At 44.7% G+C, this 22,032-nt stretch overlaps 1 protein-coding gene across 1 annotated transcript; it reads left to right on the top strand.

Moving 5' to 3' along the window:
- The first annotated feature begins 1,024 nt into the window (after positions 1-1,024).
- On the top strand, positions 1,025-21,181 carry si:ch211-168d1.3 (ras and Rab interactor 2). The gene is made up of 12 exons (XM_034557347.1): positions 1,025-1,174; positions 11,987-12,130; positions 12,440-12,554; positions 12,730-12,802; positions 13,107-13,198; positions 13,365-13,525; positions 13,615-13,899; positions 14,083-14,647; positions 16,951-17,259; positions 17,662-17,793; positions 18,585-18,754; positions 20,847-21,181. The coding sequence occupies exons 2-12, from the start codon at positions 11,987-11,989 to the stop codon at positions 21,168-21,170; spliced, it is 2,370 nt and encodes a 789-aa protein (XP_034413238.1). The 5' UTR covers positions 1,025-1,174; the 3' UTR covers positions 21,171-21,181.
- Positions 21,182-22,032: the final 851 nt, after the last annotated feature.

Consider the following 22,032-nt stretch of genomic DNA (forward strand, 5'->3'; position numbering starts at 1 on the left):
AAAGTAGGCTGTGAAAGTAGGCTCATTACCGCGTATCAAAGTTTATTTTGAGAGTTTTAAGTCTGAATCACAATTTGAGGCTAAAAGTATGCGGATAAATACGCTGTACATTCATTTGTGAGTGTTGAATCAGGCATAAACCTATAAAATATATATATATATATATATATATATATATATATATATATATATATGTCCACCTATTATTTCCATGAAAGCAGGCGCGAGAAGGATGTGATCGATCATCACGTTGGAGCTCTCGTGGAGCTAATCGCGGCCTGTGGCGCCCTCCAGCGAGCAGAAGCGGTACCGCAGTCCCTCACCTGTAAAAGATGTAATAAAATAATGTTGGATGCAACAGAAAGTCCAGAAATAGCTCTAGCAACCCCCCCCCCAAAAAAAAATCTTAAAAAAAAAAAAAAGCCCTCCGTGCGTCAAAGTCCAGTTCCGGTTAAATGACGTGTTTAACAGCTTTTTAATGGTCAACGTGTGAGAGGATTGTGATATTTATAATTAACATGATTGATACATAATGATTCAATTAGCATGTTCAGACCAGCTGTGCGCTCCCTCCTTCACAGTCTAAGTATTTTATGTAATGCAGGATGTGTGGACACAAGAGAATGAGGATGAGATGGGTTTTTTAAGGGCATTCAAATACATATTTTATTAAAAAAATATGAAATTTGATGCAATCATCATCATCTTTGTTATAGTTTGACTTCCTATACTTCATCACTACACTATATTGCTTAAGGCACTTAAACCGGAAACACCCTCTTTTTATTATGATTTCCCTACTTGACAAAAGTGGTCAAAATAATATATATTTTTTGGGGGTATGATTTGGCGTGTGAGTGTGTCAGAGTCAGGGGGGCGGGAGGTGGGGGACCCACACACACACACACACACACACACACACTGTGACCGTGTCTCACTTCAGATGCTCACACAGAATTAAAGATGCGCTCCTCCGCCTTGTCACCAGAGTTGTGCGCATTTCCTTGACACGCTCGGTGTTCAAACAGCATGGTGCTCGGACTCCGCGGCTCATCACCGTCTTTTCATACCGTGCCCATTTAAAAACTCTCTCTCTCTCTCCCGGACGCCTAATTAGGCTGCAGACCACGCGCACAGCGCCGCGCAGCACCTGTTCCCACCCGTCAGAGAGAAGGTAAGTTATTATTGAAAAACGGAATTTGTGTTGTGAAAAAATATATATATTACAAATAGACTCCGAAGAAGTGGAGGATGCAGCGGGAGCTCCTGGAGAGTTTGCCACGCGCACGCATGGCTGCGGGCTACAGTATGCGTATTCATAATGTTCTCCTCCCTTTGAAGGTCTCTTTTCTATTCTCAAGTTCAAAGCGCGTTGGCGTGTGTTGTTTAACGTGGTTTCCGGTCGACAGGCGACGTCTTGGTAAACAATGCTGCTCTAGTGATTCATGTGTGTGTGTGTGTGTGTGTGTGTGTGTGTGTGTGTGTGTCTTATGACATTAGAGCTCTGCCAATTAAGCAATTAGTGATCATGAGAGGGGGCGGGGTCGTGGCTGGGGTGTGGCGGTGGGGTCGCACAGCCAGAAGAATAGTGACTTGGTTTAATTGTAGGAGACTATAGGTTCATGCTCGGGGTCGTGAACGGAGCCTTCACGTTTTCATTATTTCCCCCTCGAGCAGAAGTTCAGAATTCCCATGCGGCTGAGCCTGAATGCAGCATTTCCAACTAAAATATGCTCATTTTCTTCTCGCAGCTTTAGCCGTGAACTAATGTAATTCATGCACCTGTGTTGTGTCCGAGCTGCACCTCTTTCTTTTTCTTTTTTACCAGCCAGAGTCGTGTTTCAATTAGCCACTCGTACTTTTGTTTTCCTCCATTTTTGAGTATCCTGATCCTTCGATTCCCTCTGAGGGGCAAAGTGAATGTAATCTCACACCAGCGGACTGTTACATAACTTTAAAACTGAAGTGCCATCCTGCCTGCGTGGGAGTGGATGCGATGTTCCCACTTCCTCGCTGTTGTTGTGCTCGTTACATCTGAGAAGCACATTACTGTAAGTGGCGTTTTGGTGACTTAACTGATGACTTTGGGAGTAGGGGGGAGGGGGGGTTATTGAGTTGTTGTTGTTGTTTTTTTGTTTAACTCATGCAGATGAGGCCCTGAGCAGGACTGATTGCTTTACAAGTCCTTATGCAGCCTAACACGAAGTCTGTGGAATGTGTGTGTTTGTGCATTTTAGTGTGTGTGTGTGTGTGTGCGTGTGTGTGTGTGTGTAGGGGGGCTGCGTTCTGCCCCGTGTTGTGTAGGAGGGGTGTGATCGCAGTGAGCCCGGGCATGACGCTCAGAGCTGTTGGCCAGAGTTCAGTCCCTCTGCTGAGCAGTCTGTCCTCTGCGCTGCAAGTGGTGCGCAGGCACGTTACGGTCACCTGACTCATGGCTACGGCTTCCCCCATCACCATCATCACCACCACCATCATCACCACCACCACCATCACCACCACCATCACCACCATCATCACCGTCATGCAACACAACGCAGATCCAGAGTTGGACATTAGTCCTGAAGCTCTTGGTCACCATTTTGAACAACAGAAGAAAAAGAAAGAAAAAAAAAATATATATATATATATATATAGCAGCTATACTTCGTGTAAAATAATAATGTCTGGCAATGTGAGAAGAACTTGTGACTGTGAAGAGTTTCAGTTGAACACACTTGAGCAGTGGTTTCTATTATTAATGTCACATATATACAGTTATTGAACACTGTCCCAAGAAGAGTTAGAACAAAAGCAGCCTCAACTAATTTAAGATATTTTCAATTCATATTGAAATGGGGTGACACTTTATTTCATGGCTTAATTCGCCACTAATTTCTAGGTCTTTTTTCTCCAATATTTTCCTAAATATGTAACTGGTCAGTCTTGTGAAACGAGTTCTGTAATGTGATAGAAATGGGGACATTTTTCCAGTTGTAAATATGTTCTCATTTTAGAGTTTTATGTGCGTTTATGTGCAGATGCTTGACACACGTTCAAGTTTTCAGTGTGAATTAGAGATAAGCAACTGTGAAGCACATTTATTATTTCCATGGTTACCAACAGGACCCTCAGTCAGTTAAAGAATTGTTAAGAATCTCAGTTATTGAGGGTTTTGCTGTTTATGAAACCTAAACAATGTGTGACCACATACACCTTTGACATTCTCCTTAAAATTAGTTTAACATTACATAAAATGTAGGTTAAATTGCCTCTCTTACCATATTGTTGTGTCTAGAATATATTCAATGCACTTATTTTCCTCATTATACAATATCAGATGATGAGACAGCCACAACACTGATAAGGTTGTTAGGTACAATGTGGACGTCAACAATACCAAAAATACTCTCCCTAATTGTGTTAAAGCATCGTAAAAACCCTAAAAGATTTGAGAAAACGCTTCAAAGAGTTTAATAAAAGCGCATAACTTGAAAAGGAAGAGATCTGACTTGGCTCGCCCCCAGAGAACAGAGTATTAATGCAGGCTTTTGTCCTCATGTGGTCACTCTAACACAATCTGAAAATGGAGGATGAAAGAGATTCCTCATCGGTCATCGTCGAGAATACGCTCGGGAGATTTGTACGAGGGTGTAGAAAGCAAATGGAATAAAGTCAGATTGTTATGGCGCAAAATGGGCAAAATACCTAAAAATGCGTCTTTTTTTCCCCTCTTTACCCATGGACCTTTCATGTTTTTTTATTTGTTTTGGGGGGAAAAACATCTTTAGTTTTTAATTGATCTTTCCTAATATAGAGGAAATAAACTTATGACCCTGAAAAATAATAAACAAGGCCTCGAAAGGCAGTTAAACGGGAAATTAACACAACATCTTGCAGCCCTTGATTTAACCAAATATCTACTCAAAACATACCTAACAAAACTTTAAAAAGCACTAAATTATTTTCTCCCTTATGAGGTATTATTCACACTCACGTATGGAAAACCATGACATTATCTAACGGTCCTTTATAAAAATATGCTTTTATTTTAAGTGGTCCTCATGTCGACCCGTCATTAGTCATCTGGAGGTCAAAACAGATTGAAGGCAGGACATGCAACGTTGAAAACCAAAAAACTTTTAAAGTCGCATTAAATGAATTAATTCTAAGCTCTCAGTCCTTTACGAATTATTCACAATGCCTGTCAATTTTATTTTTTTCGAAAATGTGAGTGTTTTCCCAAGCACTTGAGGCTGGTATCCATTCTTTTTTTTAAATATATAAATAAGTGTGAAAACCCTGACAGCATGGTGAGACTATTGCAGTTGTTTTGTCTTTTGAGAAGTGACAGTAAGTGACAGCATCTTGGAAAAAGTTTATTTTTTCTTTATTTTAATTTTTCTATTTCACAGGAGATAAGTGGATAGATTGGAACTGGATTGTTATTCTGGCAAGTTTCCTCGGCTTATTGTGAGAAAAATAAAATTTTAAAAACTCAATGCGAGATCGGATGACCTGTTATCGGATATGGCATTGCAAGCCAAGTGAAGCCTTCATACGAAAAACAAATGCTCAAAAGCAAGGTGAGAAAAACAAGACACTGTGATAAATATTCACAAGTCATTACTTAGTTAAAGTAACAAACACATCAGTTAAAACTTTTTTCAATCAGCAGTTAATAAAAAAACAGCGGCGCCCAGTTTTTACAACGACGACACGGCTAATTCACCAGCGTTAGCGTCCTTTTAGGCAAAGCTAACTTTAATAATTAAAATTATATTTAGTTCGAGAATGAAGTTCAAAATGAAAAAAATAACTTTTTAAGAAGTTGAAGTTTAGTTTAACACCATTAAATCAACTGAAAACATAATACAATCATTTTTAATCAATATTTTAAGTGGATCTTTATTGGAATGTTAGCTAAAAACTGTATGCTAACTGTTCGGTGCTGAGCAGGTCGCATACAGTCGATTTTTAGAGGTTCTTTGCTAATAATAACCGCTGATAAGTGTGATAAATAGTTAATTTAATTGTGAGCAAAGAGCACGTTATGCTAAAACACCTTCATAGTGCTGAATTAGCTCAGTTTTACCTCAATGTTTGGTGTCTATGAACTCCCGAGGGGAATATTAGGCTTTTCAGCTGCTAACGTAAATGCGTTAGCTAAATCGACTGTTTGCTAACTTGTTGCTGAATAGCCGTTTATCTGCAAATTGCAGGTCGCATACAGAGGATCTTTAGCGCTTTTTTGCTGACAATAACCGCCGTTAAAGAGTGAACGTAAATAATGAAGTTAAAATAATCTGTGTGCCAAACGCACGTTAAAAGATGCTAAAACGCTGTTACGAGCTGAGTTAGCTAACTGTCAGAGGATAATTCTCTGTTGATTATAGCAAGTTTAATACATTTGTGAGCTTCTTTCACATTATTATAAACGCATATGCTTTTGTTTACAGAAAATCTGAATGTTCGCTGTTGTCAAAATGTTGTTAATTCCACGAGGTGGCCCCACATTACATGACTGTTTAAATTCTACTCTAATTTAATTCCGATGTCAAATTAAAATAGAAAGAATGTAAAAAAAAAGAATCAGAAAGGGGTTCATTGCCAAGTAGGTTTTCACACACAATGATGACATCATGATGGTTTGCTATAGCTTCTCTATCCCCGTGTCTTTTACACACACACACACACACACACACACACACCACTGGTCTGACATAATTATTTGTGATAATGCCCCTTCTGGTGAATCACTGCACCAGTTCACTGGTATGCTTCTAAAATTATGAATATTCACAGTTATGCTAACGGGCCATCTTCTCTCCTAGAGTCCCAGTGTTACTTCTGACTCACATGCCTTTGTACAACTTCTACACACACACACACACACACACACACAGTAACACACAGCTCTCACTTCCTTGTCACTGGCCCTGAGTGCCATCGCTACGGCGCTTTTTTGCAGCAGGCATCCAAACGGACACCTGTCATCAGTCAGCAGGCCCCTGTTGCCCCCTGTGGATACTTATAGCCCACTGCAATTATGTTGTTCCATTAGTCATCCTACGCATGCACTGATGGGCTGCTGGCTATACTTAGCCTTCATCACGGTCACTCTTATGCAAAATGAGAGATTTACAGTCTGACGCTTTGTGGTTGGCGTCAAACACAATGAATAGAGATGAATAATAAGTACACAGCGGTTGTTGTTTTGTTGTGTTTAAGACAAAGTTTGTTTGCGAAGGAAACAACCGCTGCTCATTAACGCATGATCAACGAGTTTGTTATGTCAGAGAAAGTTGCTCCGGAAAGGTTCTAGCTGGTATCCGTCAACCAGTATGATTTAGAGCGTGCTGGTTGTAGCGTAACTACAGGAAGTTACCAGTTACGCCAGGTCAACTTGCGCCATTAAACACATTGCAAAAGACTGCGATATTGCACTCGGGGAGTTTTGCTGTTAAATGAAAAAGAGTATCAGTAGAAAACTTCACTTTAAAATGTAACTTTTTTTTATCGGTGCCGTTTGTGTTGAGAAGAAAGAGACAACAAGGAATTTAAAGTATATGAAAAGATGCACAAAGGTAGAATTGAGTACACTATTTCGATTAAAAATGTCCATTAATGTCCTGATCACAATATTAAACAATGTTAAACGCATATTTTTCTCATATCCTGCAGTTGCATGCGCTAAAGATTCAAGTTACCGTGATTTAATGAGTGGGCATTTGAGGTGTTGGTGGGCATATTGTCCACGTTAATGACGGCCATGAATCAAACCATAGAGATAAACTTCATATAATTCAGTCCCAACGTACTGCTGTTCACCAAGCTGTCAAATATTATCCGAGCATCGCAGCTTTATCAGTAATTATTATCCCTTTTTGTTCTTTAATAAAACAAACATATATCCATTTGGCCACAGTAGGGTTCAAACTTTGTACATGGGAGGTATAATTAGTCTTAAAATACAACACATACATACAATTCTGCAAAAAATGTAAAATAATGACATAAAAGACAGAAATGTTGACAAAAGCTACATTAAAATTGAATTAAATTGAAAAACAGATGAAAGGATTACTGCATCATGTGGAAGTGAAATATAAATCAATACGATAGTTTATCCCACTGTGACGAAACCATATATCCAGATATCGTGATACTCTGAATTGATGATCACAAGCAAATACTAACACAAATCTCTCCAAAAAATAAGATTATTATGAGTTAATTAAATGAGAAAATACTCAGTTTAACAAGTATTTAATTCACATGGTCATTGTTCATTGAACTACCAGAAAACGTGCTCTTCATGGAGATATGAAGCGACCGATATCGTGATAAGGAGATTATGGTCAAATTGCCAATCACATATATATAAAAAAAATCTTTACGAGAATGAAAGAGGATAAGAATATCAAAATAAAGCACCAAAAAAAGGTGTGAATTGATAAGTGCTGTGTTAACTGCCTGCTTGTCAGACACCTCCAGATGGAAATAGCGTATGTGACGTGACAATGAGCAAAGTGCACGACGCCGCCGTCTGGAGCCCACATTCTTGAAGGATAAGCAGAGATGTGTGTGTGTGTGTGTGTGTGTGTGTGTGTGTGTGTGTGTGTGTGGCCCCATCGGCTCGGTGTCGAGGGGGCGGGACATGTCGTGCAGGCTTCTGTTTCCTCCTCATCCTCCCTCTGCTGCTCTCTCAGGAGCCTCCGCTACCGTCTCCAGACTTATTTAGTTATGGATAACTGGTCCAAAACGCAATGAGCGGCGCAGGTGATTTATCGCTGAGTCGGCTACAATTGAGTTTGTGTGAACGCGAGAAGCAGAAACATCAGCAGAAGTAATCTCGGAAGAGGGAGAGGTATTCATTTCCCCTCCGGCTCTGTCCTGAGAGACCAGAATGCATTGCGGCGTGAAGGCCAGTCTTTCTTCACTCTTAGCTCCATCATTATGGATACCACCATCTACACAAATCCCTGAGTAGAGCCTTTGGCTTCAGTTAAGGGAGGTTGTCCACTGCCGTGTAACTTTAAGGACAGGTATATTTATTTATGTTTTTATACTTTTTGCATGCATTATACTGTATAAAAAGCCGGATGTGAGAAATCAAACCGTAAACAAATGGAGAAGAAGGTTAATTAAGTATTTTCTTTGATAACCTCCCTTAAATGAAGGAAACTTCTAGACTTTAAAAGAAAATGGAATGAAACAATGTGAGCAACACAACGCTTTTCAAGGAGCATTTAAATAAGTTAAAAATATAAAAAGTGAAACAAAAACTGGGGAGCATCTTGCAATAGAAAACCAGCCGCGAAATCGCCAAATCAGGCCCCGCCCCTTCCTCCTCTTCCTGCTCCAACACCTGGAGTCGATGTCACGGCTGCTAATTAAACCAATCAAGACCCTTTAAGGCCCATTTTTCTTCTCCGTTTACAAGTCTGTTGTGCTTATCTGTAACCAGATGGGGCGCCGGTCTGGAGGTGGACCAATCTGGACACCATGACATTGTCCATCTGCACCAGACTGAGCCTGCCGGTGAGCAGCTGCTCCCGGTCCGTGATCTCTTCCATCCTAAAATGTTTCCCCCGTGTGTTTTCTTATTATTATCATCTTCAGCCTCAACTTAACTTTCCTGTTGCCTTAAAACACCTTCTACTCTCTCTGACAACGTGCGCAGGTATCGGACGAACAGACGCGTGACACTTTGGTGTGCGACGGGTGAACGTCTGGTGATGTTATACTTATACTTATTATAAGCTGCTCGAATTACACCTTGAAAATGTCAATTTGACACCTGCTATTTATGCTTTCTCAGATCTCGCTGGAGAGAGAGAGGAACAGGTATTCTGTGAGTGTCTTGAGTCACTCCATCGATCCGTCATCGCTCCTCCGTCAGTCCTTCTGTCCATGGTTTTGCATCTCCTTCCCAAAATCTCTCATCTCTTCTGCTAGAAAGGTCGTAAGCTAGTCAGGTTTTTTCTGGAGCAGTCAGTCAACATTTTCCAAAAGTGCCCATCAGCAGCCCGCGGAACATGGTTGGGAACGCTCGCTCCGGATTGGCCTGTACGAGCCAATTCCCCCTCTTCTGAGCGTGTCCCCCAGAAGAGGGAACGTAATTTAAGTGGTTTTTTTTTTTTCCTCAACTCCCCCACAGATTCTCAGTCCTGGGCTCAGCACTCCTCTCCTCCCTTCATCCTCCCTTCATCCTAACTGTCTTCTCATCTACTTGTTAGTCCTCACTGCGCTCAGCAGGCATCAGGCTTTCCGTCCCGCTGGGTTTGCCCTCAGGTGCAGAAACACCTTGTTGGATATACAGGGTGCGTCTCCTTCTGCTTGTTACGCTTCCAGGCTGCCAGCTTGAACCTCAGCGCCACTGGGCCCGCCGGAGTTGTGGTTTCCTTACCTCCTTACCTCCTTACCTAGCTTTCATTTCTCAGGCTTTTCTGTCTTCTTTTCATCATTCTTTTATCTTTCTCTTCTGTTTCTCCCTCTCTGTGTGGCTCTCCTTCTCTGACTGAATTACATAAGTCTGTGTGTGTGTGTGTGTGTGTGTGTGTGTGTGTGCGTGTGTGTGCATGTGGGCAGTGTTGCATTTTATGTAAGGCGGACCTGGAAATGGCTAGCGAAACACAAGGGTCTTGCTCCCTCTCGCTCTTTTTCGCAAGTCTTACAGCCTTGTATGGTTGTGTGTGTGTGTGTGTGTGTGTGTGTGTGTGTGTGTGTGTGCGTGTGTGTGTGATACTCAATGCGGTGACCCTGCAGGCCCACTCGCAGCTTTAAAAAAGGAAAAAAAAAGTAAATATGCACGAGGCCTCGACAGTTAGGGCGGACATTTTGAGGAATTGGCAACCGATTGGGACTTCCATCTGAGGAAACCAACTTTTTACATTAAAAAAATTAACACAGCAAACAGCAAAAACTTTCACACATTAGAAAATATTTCACAAATAAATCTGTTCGACTGCAGAGTGAAAAAAAATTGAACAAAGTTAAGTTTCACAAATAAATGTATTGATTGTCAAAAGCGAAAGAACTTATACACATAACAAGGAAATTCTTGCAAAATCCTTGGAGAAGAAGTATCCCGCCATCTTTGAGCTGGACAGAATTGTACAACACACACACACCGTCTATACAGTACACATCACATTTTCCTTATGTTAATTACTCTTATTGAACCATCCGTTTTCTCATTTTCAGCTGCCAGAACCAACCTGTGATTATTAACCATAACCCTACACAACCCTCCTCTGATCGCTGTCTGCCGTTCTTAATCCCTTTAATGTTATTTTACCGCAACCTGCTAATGGTCCTATAGAGAGAAGATCGGCTCTCAGATAACTTTCCCTGGGAGGAGGGGAAGAGTTATGTAATAACTTGCAGGAGGTGATGATGTGAACAATTTAAATGTGTTATTGAATGAAAACAATATTCAAATGCTTCCTCTAATATCGCTGAAACAGGCGGCTGCTTCTGAGCGCAGTCATTGCTAGACTTTTGGTGCCCTGATGTGAGGGAGGAAGCGACTAAACAGGAGTACAGATTACGAACGCCCCTCACTTTATTATTTATTTTATTGTCATATTGTATTTTGTGGAGAAAAAAGAAAAGAAATAACTAAAACACCTCTGTACACACCCTTTTGAGATGTTGTGTGTGTGTGTGTGTGTGTGTGTGTGTGTGTGTGTGTGTGTGTGTGTGTGTGTGTGTGCGTGTGTGGTGTGTGTCTGGGTGTGTTGTGGGCATGTTCGTGCGTGCGCGCACATCTTGTCAGCGAATGGGTGTTTCACTGAGTGGGAATGCCTGGTAGGATGTGTAGGCCCAGGTTGCTATGGCAACCATCTGCTGCTACGCTCACAAGCGTTCGCCGGCAGCCCACACAGTGTGACATCTAGCAGCAAGCCCATCTGAGAGAGAGAGAGAGAGAGGGAGAGGGAGGGAGAGAGAGAAGGAGAGAGAGAGAGATAGAGAGGGATAGATGGATAGAGAGAGATAGAGAATGGGAGGGAGAGGGAGAGAGAGAAATGGATAGAGAGAGAGAGAGAGAAAATGGGAGAGAGGGAGGGAGAGAGAGGGAAAGAGAGAAAGGGATAGATGCAGATAATGGTGAGAGGGAGGGAGAGAGAGGGAGAGATAGAAAAAAAGAGAAAGAAAGAATATGAGAGATGAAGAACAAGTCAGAGAGAGACACAGAGAGAGAGAGAGAGAGAGAGAGATCGAGAGAGAGAGCATGTGATTCAATGTGAAAAACAAAAACAAGGAAAGCACACAGAGTTCAGACTGAATGATCTTAACGGTGCATTTCTTACCAGAAAGTCTGACTTCAAACACGTTGATTGTGTTCTGTTGTTGTTGTGAAGACAGGAAGAGGACAACAACTCTGACAGTTAAGGTGCTTTTTCACAACAAATAAGGTGCTTTAACTTAGTTTGAAACCTGAGTCAGCTGACAGGTGTTCTGGGCCTGTTCGGTTTGTCATCCTCTTAACCATATATATATATATATATATATATATATATATATATATATATATATATATATATAAACACAAAGTAGCGTGCATTTCACTTTATCTGGTTCATCTTTCCAGCGCAACACAATAAACAAACTTTTGATGAAGCCAAATTCAATCCAAGCAATAAGTTGTGTATCAGTAATAAGCACACAGTGTACAGCGCTATAGCTCCACCTGTGTGTGTGCGTGTGTGTGTGTGTGTGTGTGTGTGTGTGTGTGTGTGTGTGTGTGTTCACCTTCACACACACTCTCGAGTGCGTAGGCTTCACTTCAGCTTTCAGGGGCCACAGTCTGGAACTGCGTGTCATAAATATCATATACGCAGTTTACTCATTGACAAAAGATGTACGGAGAGAAAAAGCTGAGAGCGTCACAACGACCTCGTGGACACACGTTATTCAATGTGAAAACACAGACATCATTGCAGACAGATATACTCATCCGCCGGTTATTGAATATTTCGGCGTGAAACACGGTGTGTTGCAGATGCAGGAGACGGGCGGCGCCCATCGGGGCTCCCAGCGGGTCTTCAGCGTCCTGGATCGCCTGCTGCTCACACACCCCGTGTGGCTGCAGCTGTCACTCAACCGAGACTCCGCCCTCTACGCCCTGCTTCGGGAGCCCGTTGGGGTACGGACCACATGTCAGTTATCTGAGTCACGTGACCTTATTTAAAGAAGGGATTTAACGAATTAAACTTTAATTCGTTAAATCACACTGAAAGGAATAGCTCAACATTTTTGGAAATATGAATATACAGGCGTTGACGCCGCACTGGTAGCTAATGTTTATGGGATATATCTTGCTATTATCTCGTACATTACATTGCTATTCGCACCATCTGTTGCCTCCTCCGGAAAAAAATATATTTTTCACATCCCTACGCTTTTTTTTCTTCTTCTCTCCTCTTGTTTCTGTGGCGGTCGTCGGCGCTTCCAGACCTTTCTGGTGCGTAAATGCAGCTCCAGCCAGAGGAAGGTGCTGTGCTTGAGAGTGACGGCGGACAAGAGTGCCTCCTCTGTTAAGGAGTGCTTCATCGGGGAGGAGGACTCCAGTGAGTATATGAAACAAGCTGGGACACACACACACAACACACACACACACACACACTGCATTCCTGGGCTTCGCGGGTTTCACACACTCTCCGGGTGAAGTCCTGAGGCCGCCATTGTTTCCCCCGTTCGATTCGAACAAGCTGTCAGTCACACTTTCTCTCTTCTGTCTACCAGCATTCGCCTTGGAGAGCTCAGCGCTCACCTTCCCCGACCTGTGCCGACTGGTGGCCTTCTACTGCATCAGCAGGTGATGCAATGTTGAGCCTGAAACCCGGCACGGATAAAAGTATGTGGGCAGGCTGTTGTGCGTGCCCTGACCTTTGAGCAGACCTTATTGCTCAGGTCGACCTCACTTGAATGGCAGCAAATCCCTTCAGCCAGGTCCCCGAAACGTTGAATAAAACCTTCCCAGAAGAGTGGCGATGTGCATCAATCACGTAGGGGTGTCCGCATACTTTTACCCGTGCAATGCACCCGATGTCGTTAAGCCGAGACCTTCTGCCGCACACACGTCCTCAGGGTTTCATTTTGATTTTCTTCCTCGTCGGCAGAGATGTGTTGCCCTTCCCGCTACAGCTACCGGAGGCCATCGCTAAAGCCACCACGCACAGGCAGCTGGAGGCCATCTCCCACATGGGACAAGGTACAGTGGAGCGCCTCTCATGCAAGTACAGACATTCATGCCCTCCCGCAGGATGAGCTGCAATACCTTTGGCGACCCCCTGACAGAAAAGATCCCATCTACAGTTATTGAATGTGTAGCTGGAAGAACGTCGGTATCCAAACTCTCCGCTTTCCCTCCGGACTAGAATTCTGGAGCATACCGACGGCTTCGGAGATCCAAAACGGACCGGTGGACCCGGTTGCGTCGACCATCGGCCGCCAGGGTCAGAGGTCGTCGGTGGCCCTGGGTAGACCAGGCAAGCTCTGCTTCATCAACCCGCTCTTCCTACAGCTGGAGGTCAGCATGGTGAGTAGCGAAGGGTGCGTTTAAGGACTCCGCTCACGTGGATCATAGGATCAGAATATGCATAGAAAGGTTCCTTTTCTTTTCTGTAGCAGCCTCAACTCGTGAACCACAGTGCCTCCAATAAACGGCACCGCTTCAAGCGCAGCATGCGGCTCCGGCTCTCCGAGTCCTCCATGAACCTGTCCCTGGAGGGGATCGGCTCCTACTCGCCGCCCTCGTCGTTGGAGCTGCCGGGCAGGTCGGAGAGGCTGCAGAAGGCCGGCGGCAACCCGCAGAGGAAAGTTCACCCCGGGGCCGGGGTGCTGAGGAGAACCCCCGCTGTGTCACCGGGTTCCGCGGACGAAGAGGACGTGACGTCCGTCCACGTGCCGCAAGTAATACGTGTTTACATCTTTATTTAGTCTCTTAGACCATTGCTTCACTTCTATGAGTACCAGAGTGTTCAGAAAAGCATCTTCACAGCAGCCTCTCCATGTTTTGTGATATTAACAACCACGAATGTCTCAAATTAAACATGCTTTCTTTAAACCAACTGACTCCCTTCTGTCCTGATCAAGACATCCCTAAACGTGGAGGCGGCTCCGCGGGCCCGGCAGTCCATCCGGGCTGAGGACCAAGGCATCGAGGTGGCGGTTCTGTCCCTGGAGCGCCGCCCGGCTCCGTCCCTGGCCGAGCTCGACAGCTGCAGCTCCTTCAGCAGCATGGACGAGGACGACGAGGACGACTCGGATTCTGATCCGGAGAGCGCGGCCCAGGCCCGGGCTCACTTCTACCCGCGTCCGCCGCTGGTGCGCTCTCGGGGCCGCGGCGGGCTGCACCGCATGAGCGAGGCGTTCGTCTGTTTCTTCGCTCCGGACAAGCGGCTGACGCGACTGGTGGAGGAGCTGTCCAGAGACAGGCGCTCCATCTTCGGCGGCATGGTTCAGGACTTCCTCCTGGCACAGAGAGAAGTGCTCAAATCCCTGGCTTCCTCTTCCTCTTCCTCCTCTTCCTCGTCACGTGTGACCTCCGTGCAGCTCCTGCAGGGTCTGCGCCTATTTCTGTCTCAGGCCAAGTGCTGCCTGCTTGACAGCGGAGAGCTGGAGCCTCCCATTGAGACGCTGGTGCCAGAGAACGAGAAAGGTAGCCAACACACACACACACACACACACACACACACACACACACACACCTGGGGAAAGAGTCAATACACAATATATAGCATGGACAATGTCTTGTGAGGAGGTCCAGTATCGCAAACTGAATCCCACTAATTAAAGTTAATGAGTTAGTCCAGAAGATATGGCCGACCATTTTGACCTCAAACAATCTGATTGGTTGATTCATGAGGAAGGTTCATACAGCAGAAACAAACACCTGTGTAGAGTGTTTCCGAGCTTTTAACATATATAAATGTATAAAATACACCTTATTATAAAGTGTTTCCAATTAAAGTAAAACAATTTACACATAAAATACATTTTCCACACTTTAAAAAGAAGAAATAACCATTTAGAATTGAGCTGATTGTGCCGTATTGAGCTCAATCTTCCAAAACCTTGTGACAGTTCTTCTTTTGCATCATTTGGTGTTGTCACATTGAACTATTAGAAAACACTGATTCAATAGAGGACGCAAGTCCGTGGAGACGGACGGCCTTTTCTCATAAACGGTGGGCTGCCCAGAGCCTCATTCAGCAGCCTCACAAGGTCTTTGTGTTTATGTATTTAGAAAACAGCATTAGGAAAGCCCTGAGTGTGGTTCTTCTCATCCTTGTAGAGGCTATCGCCGGGTAATACTGGAAGGATTCTAGTCACATCTTTTGACACGGTCCTGTGCGTGGGTTTTTCTTTTCGGACTCCCTTTGTGTGCAGCCGAGTGTGTGTGCGTGTGTGTGTGTGTGTGTGTGTGTGTGTGTGTGTTCGCAGGTGTGCGTAAATGTGCGATGATGGATGGTTGCCTGGCAAGTGCCGAGGCTTCAGGGGAAGAGCGCTCGGCCGCTGCCTGCCTCCCTTCCTTCCTTCCTTCCTTCCTTCCTTCCTTCCTTCCTGCGCTCGGTTTCTGATTTATCTCGCATTGCGTCGGTGGGAGGCATTAGCATTTTTTTCTATTTTTTTTTCTTTCTCCCCCTCGTTTATCATAAAAAGATATCACAGTCCCACGCTCACTTGAAGAGCAGCACGATTCAGGGGAGGAGGGAGGGAGGGAGGGAGGGAGGGATAGAAATAAGCAGGATACTTTGAATGTAATCAGTTACAGGTCGACGAGTAATAAGCCGAAAAATACATTATTTCTCAGGACTGGCCGGTAACTAACGAGGCTGCAGTCCATGTAATCTGTTACTCTAAAGAGCTGGTAAGAGAGAGAGGGATGAGGGAGGGAGGTAGAGAAACAGAGCATGGAGGGCGGGAATGATTAATCACAAGGGGGAATGATATAGTAATGTAGATGGGGGGTTGGGGGGGGGGCTTACACAGGAGGGAAACATGAGAGATGGAGAGGAGGATATTGATGATGAGTGGAAAACCGTGTGCACTGGAGAATTGTTACCCACTTAGTCAGGACTGCCCACTGACTGCAGGAGAATCACTGTGTGTGTCTGTGTGTGTGTGTGTGTGTGTGTGTGTGTGTGTGTGTGTGTGTGTGTGTGTGCGAGCGTGTGTGTGTGTGTTTCCACATGTGAGAGCATGCATGTGTAACATGTTTCTTTGTATCACACCTCACTGTTGTCAGGCCAAAAACCCTGTATCTTAATATTATAATTAATATTATTATTATTATTATTATTATTATACATATTATAATAATTAATTAATTATAAATAAAATGAATTATACATATCATAATAATAATAATTATTAATATGTTAGCTTTTCAGTTGCTAAGAAGAACAAACATAAACAGAGTTAAACTTGTGGGCCTGAAGAGTACTGGAGGATTTTCACACTTTGTGATTTAAAAAGACAGTTTCAGGTGGATAAAAAATATGAACAATCTGATGCAATAAAATACAGAAGCACAGCAATAAATAAAGTTAGGAAGGTTTCGTTTGTCACGTCGGGCCTCAGAAAGTATTCTGCTGCTGGAGTTTTTACTTCTTTAGGGAACTCAAGACGCTGCTCTTGATTATTTCTCCTGTGTTTAGTCGGTTGGTAAAAAAACACAATGTAATCACACGTGCCATCTATTAGAAACGCAGAAACAATGTCCTCTGTGTTTATGTTTTTAAATGTCGAGGAGAGGAGAGGCGCTCTTCCTCTACTAATAACTCAACAGCAATAACAGCACACCTCTCTGGGCTCCTCGCCAACGCCTCTAGATATGCAGACACGGTTCTCCACCTGCAAATGACAAAATGAATACAAACGCACAAACAACTCTGTTGTCTCCGGCTCAGCCACAACAATGCCCCCCCCCTCTCCCCCCACCCCCCCATGTGTCCTCAGACCTGGCCCTGGAGCGGGCCATGTTCTCCTGCGTGCTCCGGCCGCTGAGGTCCCACCTGGAAAAGGCTCTGATGGCGTCGCACAATCAGGACGGCAGCAGCCAGCGGCTCACCCAGAACCTGATCCGCCTGAAGGGGGACGCCGCCATGGAGCGGCTCGGCGTGCGCACGGGCGTCCCCGACGGCCGCGAGGTGGAACGGGTGAAGCAGAAGCTGCTCCTGATGCAGAGGACGCACTCCCCCATCGACAAGGTGCTGCTGCTGCTGCAAGTGTGCAAGTGCGTGCACAAGGCCATGGGGTCCTTACACGGTGAGAGCAACTCCTTTTGATATATATATATATATATATATATATATATATATATATATATATATACACAACAAGCGGTCCTAGAGAACTTTGCTGCTTGAAAGCTTCTTTTGTAAAAGGAATGAAGGTCAACGGGGCGAGTGTCTTTTCACTTTCAAGAGCTCCGCACTTCAGACTGCCTCTGTGTGAGCTGCAGGGCTCGACCTGCTGCAGATGGATGCATCATCGTGTTGAATCAGTTGAATGTTTAAAATATATATAACTACACACGGCTCCATTTTCTGTCCTTACAATCTGTTCCAATGTATAAATAATTGAATCCAAATTGTAAGTAGCCTGCTAAAGGAATGAAAAAAACTAAGATTTACACTCATACTGTCCTCTTGTTCTTTTCTTTTCCAGGACAGGAAGTGAGCTGGGAAGACTTCCTGCCGTCGTTGTCTTACGTGATCGTGGAGTGCAACAGGCCTCACATCCTGATAGAGGTGGAGTACATGATGGAGCTGCTGGAGCCCTCCTGGCTCGGAGGAGAGGGTACGACCTCAACTCCTCACGTTTACGACCTTAACGCTGACACACAGTAGAACAGGATGCACTCGTCACGCCCCTGGTAAAAAAAGTTCCTTTAAGTTTATGACTTTTATGACTTTTATGAGAGTTTGAAGACGTGAGTCAAAGAAGACTTCACTTGGACTCAAGAAAGAAAGAAACCTGGACAGACATTCATGTTTGTACTTCATTTATTGTGCCACCAACTTTTACTCTATTGCTGTTTACATGTTACATTTCATGGCAGCTGTTTTCGGTCAAAATTCATCACAATTATTAATAATAATAACTGCTAATTACCTCTTTTTTTTTTACTCAGTCCACCACACTTGGCCAGTAACTTGGCTGCATCTCAAGATTTTTTTTTCTCCATGAATCTGCCTTTGGTTTTCTCAATTCATTGATTTATAATGTGTGAAATGTCAGAAAATAGTGACAATTTCCCTCAATTTATCAATACAACAGCCCAAAAAGCAAACATATGGAAATATATATAATTTCCTATTATAGAAGACTAAGAAATCCAGCATATAAATGTGTTTTTATTCAGAAAATTACTTTTCTGTGCATTTACAATTCAATTACCTAATTAATTAATTCAGATTTAGATGTTAATTACTTGCAACTAATAAAAATCCAGTTATTACATATTTAACTATCAAAAAATACATCTTTATTTTCTTCTAAATCTTCACTTGAGACTATTTTGTTGTTGTATAAGCTGTAAGTTGTGTGCGTGTGTGTGTGTGTGTGTGTGTGTGTGTGTGTGTCTCCAGGTGGGTACTACCTGACCAGTGTGTACGCCAGCCTGGGTCTGATCCAGAGCCTGGACCGGGAGCAGCCGTTCTCGGGCTGCCTGACCCCGGAGGCCCAGGAGGCGCTGAAGGAGTGGAGCTCCAGACGAAGCCGAGAGGCCCAGAGACAAAAGGAGAACCAGCAGAGCCAGGTCGGTGCCAGGTGTTGTTGTTTATTGTCGTTGGAAGCACAACACAGACTCACCTGTAGTGTTATAGCCTGTGTGGGTTTGCACATTAATCTCCTTTACAGCTGTCACACAGGAACTCTCATGTTTTTATGTTAGAATTGCTGTTATTGAAAATAACACGCGCGTATTTTGTTGGTGATTTACTATTTACCATCTCAACGCTCTCTTTGGATAACTATATTAATGCTTCTGCTTAGTGATGCAGAGCATCCCAGAATAAAGGCTTTGTGTGCGGCTCGAAACGACCAGTAATAAAAAAAAAAGAGTGATTGACAGCTCCTTATACGCTCCTTTTATTGCAGATGTTTCACACGTAATAAAATACCTCGGAGCAGGCTGCGTGGTTCCAAATACCTGCTCCAAGTTCAGGCTATCGCCTTAAATACCCCAAATTGTTTATGACTCCAGCCTCTAGTGCAACTAGAAACTCTTTCCATGACTCAAACATCATGTTTCGTGTTTCATTGAACTCAACGACTCAAACGAGGCGATAATCCCCCCACAAAGAGGTCAAACTTCACATTAATTACACTGATGGCGACGCCGGCTGAGGAGCATCCGATTATCCTCTGACAGCGACAGGTGGAGGCCGAGAACGGGCAACGGGCAACCACATTGTATTCATATTTGATCTCAGGTATTACTGCACGCTGCTGCAGCGGAGGGCAGCACTCAAATGTCCCAGAGGTCGCGCAAAGGTCAAATGAAGCCTCACACCTGGATTTCCCTTTTTTTTCTCTCTCTCTCTGTCTGCGTGCGAACACGTTCAAAAAATTCATTTCCAGGGATTAGTCTTTAGACATTTTTAGAGGTAATCCGCCGATCTGGGGCACGCACTAATACGCTTGACTTTTTACCCACACTCTCCTATTATCACTCCCCCCCCCCCCCCCCCCCCACACACACACACACACCTCCCCCGGGGGCCCCCCAGATTTGGTGAAGCGGGCCCACCAGATGCCACACGGAGAGAAGAAGAAGAAAAAAAGGGGCATTGTCATCCACGAGCGTTCCTGTCTCGTCACGTGGTGCCTCTCTCTCTCCCCCGGCTTCAAATAGCAGATCTAACTCACCCGGCAGCCAGTTTTTCCACTGACACAGGCGGGATCAGTGAGCCAAGTGCTATGAAGAAGTGGGCGGTCAGATAACATGAAATTTATTGAGCCGCATCTACCCATCGAAGCAGGCAAACACAATATGCACACGGACGGCGAGGAGCTCAGTGACTCTGTAAGTTTTGACGATGGAGGACCTGTTGACTGTGTGCTTTTATTTGTCTTTTTTAAGAGCATATTTGGCCACTTGTGCATGTGTGTGTGTGTGTGTGTGTGTGTGTGGTTTGAGGAGGAGGGGGGGGTGTTGTTGTGTGTGCAGGCAGGATGTGTGTGTGTGTGAAGAGGATTCTCATGGTTTCTCAAGCTTGGTGGTGTCGGTTAAACGCGTTATGTTGAGTGTGTTTTCATTGAGGGCGTCTGTAGGTGGCTTGAAGCTTGACATTGCGTAATAGCTCACAGGTGAGGTCGCTGAGTGCTTTGAAGAGTTGCGATTGATGAGACGCGCCGTGTTCGATCGAGCTTTTCTGCTCCTTTTTTTTTTTTTAATACGCCGGAAAAAAGTTTTGGATGCGAGCTCTCGAGGGGAAACTTCCCCCCCCCACCCCAGCACAGAGAGAGAGAGAGAGAGCTCGGTGGATTACTAACACTCGGTGAGTTTGGACGTGGACGGCGCTCTCGTGGATTAAAATTGGGAGTTTGTCAATGAAGCTGTAAGCGTGCGACATGGGAAAAAAAGAGCAATTCCCCCCCGAAGATGATTTTCAGATTTTCATATAAAGCTCTTTGGACCCAGCTGGATGTGTGTATGTGTGTGTGGGAAGCTGAAGCTTTGTTTCAGAGAGTCTTTCATGAGCATCCTTTTGGCTCCTTTATTATCACAGTGGATTATCACCGCTCTCTCTCTCTCTCCTCCCCCTCTTCTGCCCTCACTCCATAAGCCTCTTGACCTCTGTTTTGCATGAATACAGTAAATATTCTCTCTCTCTCTCTCCCTCCAGAGGTGCGTTCGGATACTGTTCCAGGACGGGGAGCGGAGCGCCGTGCGGACGTTGCAGTGGAGGGCCGGCGAGACGAGCCAGGCCCTGGCGCAGCTGTGCGCCGCCACTTTCGGAGTGTCCGACCCGCAGCTGTACACCCTGTACTGGCGCAGCGGCGGCGAGATGAGGGCCCTGCCGCCTCAGGCCCAGCCCCAGGACCTGGCCAGCCACAGCGAGGGGGGGCCCTCGCTCTCCTACCTGAGGACCGACCACGACTTCAGCAAGATGCGGCGGCTCACCAGAGGTGGCGCCGTGGACCTGAGCGAGTCGGTGTGTGAGGAGTGAGTGGGAGGTGAATGGAGGAAGGGGTGTGTGGTGGGGGAGGAAGGAAGGAGGAGGAGGAGGAGATGGATGGATGCTCTCGCTTTCTCTCTCTTGTTCTGTCTCTTTCTCTCCGGCGGTGTGTTGTGTCTCGTCGTGGGTTCGGGACCACATGCCCTCCTCCCGACTCGGAGCGGACCTTCACCGGTAAACTCTCTCCTTTAAAAAAAAGAAAGAAAAAAAAAAAAAAGGACCACAGCAGGACCAACACAACCACTCGGTGTGGCTGCCGACCGTGAAAAGGAGTGTACTGTTATTTGTGACATGGAAAATGTGTAATAAATGGATTTGTTTTTGTCATTTGAAACCTGAACACACATATATATATATATATATATATATATATATATATATATATAATATATATATATATATATATATATATATATATATATATACACCGTGAAGGGGAGATTATGTCATTTTAAAAAAAAAACGTGAGGAGGGCTCAAATCCAAAGAACAAATTCTGTAAGAGGACTGTTGCCTGGAAACTAAATCACTTCCTGTTACGCACAGGAGGAGGCAACGCGTCCACCGTGCATGATGTAACCCTTTTCACGGTATAGTTATATGGGCATACAAAAAATAATAATCAAAAAGACACTTTGGATGTTTTAATTGCTTCACTTTTTACGTTGGATGGACCCACGTTGTTAAAGGTCCCCCCCCCCCCCCCCCCCCCCCCCCCCCCCCCCCCCCCCCCCCCCCCCCCCCCCCCCCCCCCCACCCCCCCCCCCCCCCCCCCCTCCCTCCCTTGAGTACTATTATAGCCGAGACCAAACCTCAATACCAAAGTGACTCAAATAAAAACTGATAACGAGAGG

The sequence above is a fragment of the Cyclopterus lumpus genome, chromosome 18 (genome assembly GCF_009769545.1).
Source record: "Cyclopterus lumpus isolate fCycLum1 chromosome 18, fCycLum1.pri, whole genome shotgun sequence".
Lineage (NCBI taxonomy): Eukaryota > Metazoa > Chordata > Actinopteri > Perciformes > Cyclopteridae > Cyclopterus > Cyclopterus lumpus.